This window comes from Geospiza fortis, unplaced genomic scaffold (genome assembly GCF_000277835.1).
Source record: "Geospiza fortis unplaced genomic scaffold, GeoFor_1.0 scaffold130, whole genome shotgun sequence".
Lineage (NCBI taxonomy): Eukaryota > Metazoa > Chordata > Aves > Passeriformes > Thraupidae > Geospiza > Geospiza fortis.
Window position 1 is genome coordinate 3,761,424 of NW_005054300.1, and position 11,953 is coordinate 3,773,376.

General features: G+C 39.0%; 1 protein-coding gene across 1 annotated transcript in view; it reads right to left on the reverse strand.

Moving 5' to 3' along the window:
• CFAP58 (cilia and flagella associated protein 58) overlaps positions 1-11,953 on the reverse strand; it is a 56,536-nt gene that overhangs the window by 16,193 nt on the left and 28,390 nt on the right. The window contains exons 13-15 of the mRNA XM_031063309.1: positions 11,504-11,727; positions 9,393-9,504; positions 7,095-7,199 (exon numbers count right to left, since the gene is read on the reverse strand). Coding sequence (XP_030919169.1) covers positions 7,095-7,199; positions 9,393-9,504; positions 11,504-11,727 — 441 coding nt within the window. The remainder of the gene's footprint in view (positions 1-7,094; positions 7,200-9,392; positions 9,505-11,503; positions 11,728-11,953) is intronic.

Here is an 11,953-nt window from a genome sequence, read left to right on the forward strand (position 1 = left end):
ACCTTTTAAATCTCTGAATCATAGAAAAGAAGGTTGTAAGGGGACCTCCAGGATCATTCGGTCCAGCCTTTCTCAGCAAAAGCACCATCTTGACAAGATGGCCCAGTACTCTGGCCAATAATCTCAGGGGGATTATTGCCATGCCTTCCAAATGTTCTCATTGTTAACAACTTTCCTCATGTCCAATCAGAATTACACAGGAGTAACCTGCACCTATTACTCCCATCTTTGCCATGTGATTCCTTATAAAAAGAAAATCTCCACCTTCTTTTTAACCACCCTTTAAATACTGGAACATGGTTATAAGGCCCTCAAAGCCTTGTTTTCTCAAAGTCAAACAAATCCAGTAGTTTCAGTCCTTCCTCCTATGGCAAGCTTCCCAATCCTTTGATTATCTTTGTGGCCCTCTTTTGGACCCACTCCAGCCTGTCCATCTTTTCTATATAGCAGGGACCAAAACTGAGCACAGTATTCTATGTGTGGCCTGCCAAGTGCTGAATAGAGTTAAATAACCTCTGCTAGTGATGCCCTTATTGACATAACCCAGCACCCTGTGGCCCTTCTTTGCTGCAGCAGCAGAATGTTCACCCATATTTAGCTTGTTGTCCACCAGGATGCCCAGGTCCCTTTCCAAAGAGTTGCTCCCCAGCCAGGTAGATCCCAGCCTGTCCTGCACTCCTGCATTGAATTTCCCAGCTGTAAGACCTTACACTTGTCCTTGCTGAACTTCACTCTTTTAAAGTATTGTTGCTATTTCACGTCTCCTATCTAACAGTGGGCCAATATTTCTCTCTGTTTCTGCTTGCTGTTTACATACCTGAAGAGCGCTTTTTTGTGGTTTTTGACGAGTCTGGCCAATTTCAGTTCAGTTAGTGGTGCAATTCCTTTGTGCTGATCTGTTTATGCCAGCTACTGCCTATGCAATTAGATGCAATTTTACTGGCAGGAAATTATTCTGCCATTCAAGAGCTGCTATAAGCTAAATCAGAAAAGTGACTTTTTTTGCTGGTAGAAATGGGGCTTTTAAGCATAAAAAAGGCCTAGAGCTCAATATACTCACCCTTTTAATTGAGGGCTGAGAGAACTGCTAGCTTGAGCTGCAAGATAGGGTATTAATCCAGTGCTTCCAGAGGAACTCAAATCCTCCAGGAAACAGAGATAGAAAAGCACCAAGTCCTACTACACTATAAAAAGCTAAAAAGAAAATTTCCCTTTTCATTTTTGGATGGAAAATCCCTTCAAAAGGCTGACTTCATATATAAATGAAAAAGGAGCAGTAAAAAAAGGATTGCATTTTGGCAGTGGATTCTGCAGTTCACCTGTAAGTTTCAGTGCACACAAAGCACTATCCCAAGCTACCTCTGCTGAAATCTCTCTAAAGACAAGATGACAGAGGAACAATAATGGGCAGGTCAAAAGAGACTTTTAGGGATTCTCCAGTCATTAGTTCCCTGAAGTGAATTGCAGTTATTTTTTATGAAAATAGACAATTCTGCCAAAAAATCCTCAGCTCGGACTCTATACCCTACCTGTAACATGCAAGGAGTTTATACTCTCAAATCCAAGTAGAATCTACACTCTGCACTAAAAAAAAAAAAAGCCAAATTTGAGAGGGTAAAAGAAATCAGCCATTTTGAAGATGCAAAGATAACATCTAAGATAAAACTCATCTGGGCCTTAATAATACCAAAATAAAGGTAGGGGATAGGAGAGTATTCTCTCACTTTTCCTAGCAGGTTGTCTGATGAGGAAATCTCTTACTCAGCATTTGAGCACACATTTATGTGGAAGCTACTTGAGCACTGAGAGGAGTGAAGAACTTAGCAGCAGCATGCCTTATGAAACTCCCAAGTCAGGGAGAGAGCTGATTTTCAGAAGGACTAGGCTCCCATAAAGTGGGCTGAAGAAAACCTCATGAGATTAAAAAAAACATTAAAAAATTATATAATGAATGGGGGGGGAAATGCATAACAAATACAGGGAAGCAAATCCCCAAGCTCCTTCATTTCTTGAGAGAAAACTTTGTTTTCAATAGCTGCCAACCTGCATAAACCCACATGGTAACACACTGTTCTAAAGCAGATTTCTTTGTGAAACTATAGTACCAGCTCTGAGAAATAAAGATGGTTATGTATATGTTCAGACACTATAGCAACGAGCACCTCAAACTGGATAGAACAGCTCTACTACTAACTTAGCACAAATAAAATAAAACATCTGCCTATTTTGAGTGTTTCGCTACTGAATTGAGCCATGTCTCTAATATATTCATTCACACACCAGAAAAAGAATGGAAATTATTTTATTCCCTTTTTACTTAATGTGAGGCATGCAAAAGCTAAGTAGCCTGCCAAGGTCACAGAGAAAGTCTCTCAGTCTCCCCTCCCTGTATCTCACAATACCTGAAATGGAACAGGGCTGGAGACAGCAGCATCCCTTCAATTCCTCCTACTCTCTGTCACTGGGACAGTCAGTTCTCTGGAGGGATTGAAACTTAGCTCAAAACTTGGCTCAATGCAAGGACATGTGGGTGCTATCTGGCTGTAAACTCTGAGTCAGATACATGAGCTAATCATGCCTTTTGCCCTTGCACTCTTTGAACTATGAGCTCAAGACACAGCCAGCACAGCATCACATCCTGACTGCCCAATCCTGGGCTTTCCTTGCTGACAACTTCAAACAATAGCCATTAAAAATATTTATGTACAGAAAAACAACGCTTTCACTACTACATGCAAGGCTTAACTAAGACATTTGCCTTTGCCTCCCTGAACAAATAGTCTAGATTGCACTCTCTTTTACATTTACATTTTACATTTATGAACAATCTTCTGAGATGACTGACAAAAGAGGTAACTGACATATAATGTGAATCTTTATGCTGTTATCCATTCCAAGACATGCAGCTGAATAAAATTCTGCTCAGTCAGACATAAAATCAAATTAGAGGAGTTCGCTCTGAAGAGAAAGAACTAAATTTGAAACAAATAAAGCAGTGCATAATTCACTTTTAATGGGATAAGTTTCTAAAACCACACTAATCATAATCCTAACAAGGTAATACTTTCCACTGTGAGTTTACCACATCACTGCTCAGTACAGTACACAGCAGAGCAGAGCTTCAGTCACATGAGGGATTTGCCCCATATGCAAAATGAGCAACTGTATTTTTGCAGTCAGGATTTGCAGAACACTCCTGTTTATTAATAATTATTCCTTGTGGTCTTACAACACGTCATTCATCCCACATGTGTTCACAAAGACCTTCAACCATCCTTGAGATTTCCTGGACAATACACAATGTATTGCTCCACAAAGCCCTGCAATATTACTCAACAGTTTAGAGAAAAACCAAAACTGTGCTCTATCTTGACTGCACAAATTCAGAACGAAGGTAACAACTCAGACAGGAAAACTGGCTATCCCTGAAATAACATTTCCTACGTTTGGAAAAAATGCCATTGTATTTTTATTGACCATAAGTATTCAAGACCTTGGGTTTGGATCTGATTTTTAAAACAGCATTTTTCATCAGCACAGCAGCTCACAACTGTGAGAATGCCTGAATTAAAAGAGAAAGTATGACCACCTACTTTGCAGCTACTCTTCAAAGTAGCATCCCAGGATGACCATATTTATTTGGTATATAAGAGCTGATACCTTATAACCCAAGATGCTGTGGTGACAGGGCATAGATAAATCAGAAACTAGAAAAGACTTCAGTCATTTCTCTAACAGAGGAAATCTTTTTACACCTTTATTAAAATGTTCAACTCTGAAAAGCTGTTCTAGCAAAACCCAACATTCAGCATGCTGCATATTCTCTATCTCTCAGCATCTGTCTGATCCAAAAAATGTGCCCTGATGACTGGTTAAGAGAGATTAAGATGAATTTTTGCATGAGATTTTAGAGTCAAGCTGGGTTTTCCCCGTATTGTCAGCAATCTAAATTTTCTGACTGAAACACAGCAAATCACTCTTTTAATCACATAGCATGGATTGTAGCTTGCTTCTACATCTGCCTCAGTTTTAAAGAAATGACAGGTTAGAAACAATGAAAAAGCTAATAAAAAGGATATGATCAAAGGCACATCACGAGCAGGTAAAGTAAGCAGATGCTTTTCTACATGAATCTATATACTGTGATCCTTACTTAGTGAAAATTTCCATTTATATATCCAGCTGAAACCCTGTTCCCTGCACTTTTATTTAAAAGACCATTTACCAAAAAGTAAAAAAGAAGACAGAGTTACAGTGCATACAATACAAATGGCATTATTTTTCCCTTATAAAAACATTATGGCTCTGCATGAGTATGCAGCAGGGTGAATACCCTACAAATCAAACTGTAGGTTGCTGACACTGGGCTCAACCATTTCCCCACATGGGTTATTTCTAAACTCCAAAGTTGTTTTTAATACTCAGTATTCAACACAGGGGGTTTTTTGTACTCTATTTTATTAACAAACTTTGATGTGAGGGAATTTATGCTACATAATATGCACATTAGACACAGATACAAGCTTCATCTTTAACAAATATCCTATTTGATGGCATGATGGCCACCCACACATCAAAAAAGATTATGTATGGCAAGCAAGAGATTAAGATAATTTTAAAGCTGATACACCCAATGGCTATGCCCTTGTTACAGGGCAAGATGTGAATGAAGATGACTGGGAGTGAGGAAGTGTGACTTATGCAAGCAAACATACCACAGGGATAGCAGTGGCTCTCTGACCTAATAAGTTTGTATCCCTCAGTCTGCAGGCTCCAACTCTCAGTATGGGGGATGTTTTGCCAAGCAGCCACAGGCCAGTCATCAGAAATTCCCCCACTCCTGCAAATGAGCAGTGACTCAACTGAGCTGAGCTGACTTCAGGAGAGACCCATATTAAAAAGATGCTGAATGCCTTTAAGCATGAAGAGTTTACCAGGATTTAAAAAAAAAAAAAAAAAGAAAAAAAAAGAGAAGAACTCTCTCAACATAAAAATTATATTGAGGGAACAAAATTAAAAATTCCTGAAATTGGAGCTAAATTACTGCTATTTCCCATAATTCTAAAGTTCAATCAGGATCAAATCCTGCATTACCTTTCAAATAGTTCACTTCAAATACACTTCAAATCTTTCAAACTGCCCAGAAGGTGGACTCTTGAAGCCACCCTCCTGGTGTGTGAAACTCAGCTCTCTCCAGAAAGCTGATGTTATTGTCCCGTTTATTTCCTTCTGGAAGTTCCTTTGGCTCACTCCTTCACCACAGCAGTTTGGAATTGGGTAACATCAGTTTAGTAAGTTATTAGGAAGGGTTTTGTATTGGTGAGTATCAGGGTATGATTTTAGAAAAGAGATGCTACCATCATAGCAAGGACAACCAGTCCAAAGAATAATGAAATGCCTCATACCAGGTTATCCAGACACTCAGCAGAAGCAGCTCTGCTAGCACCCTTAATTTGTGATAATTGTGCCAGTGAGCTAATCAGTAGCACTTAGAGCCCCTCAAGGGAATGAGCTGGGGGTTGTCCTCCATCTCTGGTTACCTCCTCATACCCATACCCTGCTATGAAAGAGCCCTTTTTCAGTCATGGTGGAGGACTCAAAACCCTGAAAAAACAGAAAAGAGCTCAGAAACATTGATGTTAAATCCCTGAAAGCAATGTGGAGCATAGTATTTTTGGCCCTCGCTATCATTTCTCCAAGGGAAACCTTAATTTCAGCATTGTTATACAGGAAATTGGTGCCTGAATTAAGAACACGAAGGAACTCATTAGCAATTCTAGCTATAATAATTAGATTTTATATAGCCAAACCCTGTCTTAAATCTAGAAAAATAATAAAAACATCATACAGTTGCCATAGAAGGACCACTGCAGAGACAGAAAGATTATACCAATGGCTAGTACAGTAATGTAAGCTCAAATACCTACTATTTCAAAGATTTTCTTGTGCAGGCAACTTAATACCTCTATATCTCAGTTCTTCAGCTGAAAATAATAGCAAAATGAGAGCATACTAAGGATAAGGCCAGATATGCAATAGTGACTATCTAAAATCTAGCAGAATTTGTTTTGTGCATGGGTAAAGCACAGTAAATTTGGAGCTATTTTTGCTACATTTTAAGCTAACTATTTCACTGACAGCATTTTAGTGCTATGCAACAAAGATCACATTTTTCTAAGCAGAGGAATAATACACCATAAATTACGCTCAAATGAAATTTCTGATCAATGTTTTCCCATGAAACAAATAGAGACAAACTCTGTTTTGATAAGATCTGCTGAGCTTCTTCTCAAGACAGAGGGAGATTCAGGTCACATTTTATTCTCCAGTGAGTGATACCCAACACAGATATACAAGACTATTAAGGTATTTAAGATGTTAAAATCACACCTAGAGCTGGTAATCTATAGCTAGCCCTACAGCCACCAGAGAGACCAGATTAACACCTCTGGTTAAAGCCAGGACTCTCTGAAGTCCTCCTCTGTTATATCTGATAAAAATGCTTGCACTATAGGAATACAGTCTTTCCTTAATTCTACAGCATAAGTCTTACTGTTATCACTGGGGTTAAGGGACATCTGATACAGTTCAAAAAAAGATAAGCTATCAGAATTTTTTTTTTGCGAAGTTCAGCACAAAAACCTTGAAATCAAACATGCCCCAGCCAGCAGCATATCTAAATCACACAAACTCTTTAGGATTCTTCCTGCCAAAAGCCAAGCTAAGCACAAATGGAATCAATCAGGAATTTTCCTTCATATTCTGGTCATAGCATACTTGTTTAAAACAACACAGAAAAACTTTTCAAATAGTCTAAGACTGATCTGAAGACTAATCTCTGACATGAATAAACTAAACCAACCTTTAATTGTATTTTCCAGAGATGACCAGGTATCAGTAACCAGAATATAAAAAATCAACTAATCTGATGCTGTTTGTTCTCTTCCAGTGAGTCAGTGCTGCCATCTAAAGCTACCTAAAGGGCATGCAAAAGAAATCCAAAGTCTGCATCTAAATAACATTCAGGAAGCACACGTCAGTAGACAAAGTCAAATATATCAATGAGATGCAACAAAATAATGATGCTGCAGTACCTGAAGGAGAAATTCTTTCTCTATCACTTCACTTGTCTTGCTGATAAGTCTCTTCTGTAGTCTTTGAACTTTCAGAATCAGCTCATAGGTAGTGGGGTCACTGGCCTAGGAAAGAGCAAAGGAGTCTCAAAAATTATACATGACAACAAGTTACTGTTTCTTTTTTTGCAAATAAAAACCATAATATCTCAGTGTTCAAAAGTAACAAGTGTAAAAGAGGGGCTAGGGGAAGATGCATCCAGCTATTTTTTTTTTAAATTGCATGTATACAAGCAGTCCTGGAACTTAATATATCTATTTTAGCAACAACTGGAACTGTCCACTGACAAATTAAGAGCAGTGCAAGTATCTCCTGCTGTTCAAGAACATTAATCAGTGCCAACTTAGTTTTTAAGAAGAAGATTTTTCTATTGAACAAAGTACTAACTGCAATCTAGTCTTGGAGCAGCTGGAGTATTTAAGATGATTTGGGGGGTACACTGATGAATTATTACGGGGTTCTAAAGTGTCCATACATGTGAAATCCTATTCTTCAATGGAATTAAATGCTTAAAATGGTGACAGAGTGTTTGCACTGTACTGTTGCCTTCTACCTACACACTTCATAAGAACAGGAGCTAGTAGATGTCTGTCTCTCCATCCCTTCCTTTTCATTCTTTCAGCATAGATTGAACCTGGAGAAATTGTTCTATCTTTGCTTTAAGGAGCAAAGAAATAATTCTGTGAGGAGGAGCCAGTACAGATTACTTTCCCAGTACTTTGTGTCTTCTTGTTGGATCTTTCAGTGAAGGGCAAACTCTGCCTGCAACTTTTCCTCACTCAGGGTTCTCCTATCAGCTCTCTCCCATCTGTTTTTTCCTCTCTCATGGGGTGCCTCACAAGGATTAAACTCACACTGCAGTAAAGGCTCCAATAAAGTCCTGCTCTCTTATATTCACTTGAGCTTATAAGGAACTCAGTATCTCATTGTTCTTAATCTTTTGTCTGATTTTATCTAAATTGACTAATCAATTCAAGCATAACTAGGACACTGACACAGATACACATGCAGTGCTTACAACAAAACATCATCTCCTGAGAAACCAGGCTAAAAAGTAGATCAGTCCTCATGATCCACTCAGTCCCTGATTTTTTATAGCACTGCCCAAGCATGGTGCCAATTTGTGACTACTGTAGTGATATGAGAGTGTTTGTTCATTAGGAACTGAACCAAAACCCCATCAGGATTATTTCATATGGATCTTGCCATCTGCTGGCCTTTCTGTGTTCCAAATACAAACCAGTTACCTACAATGGAAAGACATGATTTGCCATTACCAGTCTCTTCATATATTCATTTTCCCATCACTGGATGTTTTGACTGGCCTGATTTTTCTTTGTTACAAGGTGCTGCTAGAGTTTGTACCTAGATGTGTTTAACCTACTTCAGCATCCTGCATTATATCTCCCTTCCATGAGAAAAGCTAATCACACCATCCACCTTTAAGCTCAGCATGGAAAGATCAGAAATTCACTATCATGCTAGTAAGCACTGTCAAAATATTCAGCTCTGCTTCTGCAGGGACAGAGCACATTATCGCTCAATATTAGAGAAGCCAAGCAACCCAGGCTGGCATCAGATCAGAGATCCATGCAACTGAGGAATCTCAGATGGCACTGACTTACATCAAAAATATCCAGTGATGCCAACTGATGTTCATATATTTCATCTATGCTTGATGGATTTTTTTATTTTTCCCCTTCACTTGGCAGGTTCAAATCATGTGAAAACTTAGATTTGCTGTTTATGTAAAGCAGCTGAACTCACATCATCTGGAATTACTATCTTTGTGAGTCCACCACTGTTTATGTGGAGGACTCTGTTTTTTCTCAGATGTAATTTACCTTCTGATTTCATATATGTTCATTCTCCAATCTACCTATTCTATTAGCCTTTTAATTACTGGCTTTCTTTCCATGTAAGGATTGTATCTTTCCTCTATCATCTTATTTCTCACCATCCATGTTAAGGAATCAACCCCCTTCTAAATTCACCTAATGCATTCTTATTCTCTTTAGTACTTCACTGTCTCTTTACAAATCCCCCTGCAATTTTTCATTGAGAAAGTGTCACAAAAATAGCACTGATTGCATTGTGCAAGGGAAGCATTCAGCAGGTAAGGATTCCATTGGTACTATAGAAATTTCAGTCTGCCCAGTCTCTCCACATCATTTGCATAACAGTAAATGAAACAGGTTTTTGCTAGGTCACTGATGTGATAATAGGGGCTTTGAAAACACAAAATCCTCACACATCACCTCTAATTTTCTCCATCTGTGAACTTGCAAGGGCCTCTGCAGCTCTTCTTCCAAAATTTTGCACCGAGTCTGTTCCCTTAACAGTTCCTTCTGCATGTGATTAAACTCCCATCTGAAGACCAGCGTAAAATAAAAAGAAAAAACACACCAAAAATACTTCAACGTGATCAAGGCACTAATGTGGACATTAACAAATCATTCTCCCATGCACTATGGTGCACAGGAAGCACTACATGGAAAGAACAAAGAGGCACTTTGCCACTGCAGCAATACTGTGGTGGCAAAATGTGTCAACACTAAACAGGTGGAACCATAAAATAACACACTTGGACCTCTTCACTTGCTTCATTAAGAATGGCTCAGTAAAGAAGCTCCCAGGGAATCTACTCCACAGACTACTGGATCTCACTCTTCACATCTTCCCATGTACATTAAGGGCAGAAGGACAGTTAGTTTATAAACCTACAAATTAGTCATGGGTCATATCCAGTTACTCCTGCGTTGAATCTAACAGCTTGTGTTTGAAAGGTTTTAAATCTACATAGCTCACACAACCCATCAAATAAAACACACTTCAGGACCTAAGCGTGATGGACACTTCCTAAGAGAACTGAACTTTGATTTCTTTTATTACATCTCCTCAAGGAATTTCGGAGGTGACTTGTTGAATTTAAAATTAACTGAGCACTACCAAGATTCTTTGACAACTAGGCTTTTATAGTGGGGATAGGAGGTTTAAGGGCCGGAAAAAAAGTTATACTTTGTAATTATCTGACCCTTATCACTTTAGTGGTGGGATTCTCTAAATTTTCCAATGTCAAAAGGGGATGAAAAATTATGATGCGCCTCCTCCACCACTGAATCTTTTCCTACTAAACTCAGAATTGCATTTAGCTCACTAGAGAGAAAAAGGTCTTTTTTTAACTGTGAGGTTGGACAAGGTTATGGAAGAGGGAAAAAAACCTCACATTTCCAATTGGCAAATCGGGAAAGCTAATTAGCAGCACAAGTGATAAATGGAATCTTTTCGACAGGCAGTTTTCATGATGGTTTTGGACCTCATTAAAGTATGAGATTGCTGCTGCAGTTAGCAAGAATTGATCCACCCATCATGGCATGCAGCACACTACACTTCAATATTATCACTGAGTTTCAATACAGTAACAGACTTTCAGCTGAATGCATTTGGGCAGCAAGTTCAAATTCCATTCCTATCTGCAGTCAGTCGATGAAAACTGCAATTGCTAATGCTGTGTGCCCAGTTCTCCTTTCTGTTTCACCAAATCAAACTGGCATAATTCCACTGGAGTCAATGGGACTGACCATGGACTGAAGTTAATTTGTTCTGCTGAAAGCCACAGAACCACACTGATAAAGATCTCACCCAAAACTGTGATAGCTACACCAAATTGGTACAATGGTTATCTGCTAAAAACATAACTGCTTCTCCTTGCAAATCAAGACTGATTCTTAGACAATATCCAGAGTTTCCCATCAGGAAAGAATACACCTCAAATACATGAAGGGCAAACAAGAAAGGAAGAATTAAGCTGGAGAAGGAGGAGATAAATCAGGTTTGGGCTATTAAATTGCTGTTTTCAAGAAACAAAATCTTCAATGAAAATTTAACTAAAACTTTCTCAGAGATCATAAGATCTGCATCTAAATCTAGAAGGAGAGAGCTCTGAAAAGAGGATTTTGTTCTGAATATGTCAAGTGTCTCCCATACTCTGTGGATTGCTTAACCAAAAGTAGTTCCACTAATCTAGGCCTTGAACCACTGTACCACTTAGGAGCCCACTGGACTGTGAACACCTTTTCTGCTGCTGTCAGGTTTATTCTGTAGGCAGTAACTCACAGTACAAGGGGAAATATGAAAACTATTTCAACTTCAGCCAAGATCTCTTCTTTCTTTATTATGATATTTCAATTTTCCTAATTGTCGGTAAATTGTTTAATGAATTTAATCCAGTGTGTGTTCGAGGTCAAACAAAAAAAACCCTTCTCCAAGGTTGATACAAGTCTTTACTATGTATAAACCATATTTTCTGTCTCAAACACAAAACCATGGCTGTAGTCACTATGGAAATGTATTCCACTGGGTTTCCTACCTGAGCTCCTGCACGTTAGCCACACTCTTGCCAAGTATTCCCTTCTCCCGCCGAAGTTTTTTGATCTCCAGCTTGAGAATCCTCATGTCCTCCACCCGCTGCCGGTACTCGCTCTCGCCCCGGTTTAGGATGGACTGCTGGATTTTGATCTTCTCATAGAGCAGCGCCACCTCGTCATTGCGGCGAATAAGCTGCGTCCCCAGGGCGTGTCTCTCACCGAGCACCTGTGGGCATGGGGCAAAGCCACCAACTCACTTACACTTCCTTCACACAATCCCAGAGTATCATGACTATGCTTGGATCAGTCAAAATCACGGACATTAAGAGGTTTCACTGTTATTAATTAAAGAAGTATTGCAAGAACCTAATAATTTCCCCTACAAGAGTTTGATCACCTGAAGAGTACAAACTGCAGATTTCGTTCACTTCAGTATCTTAACATTTTGCTTT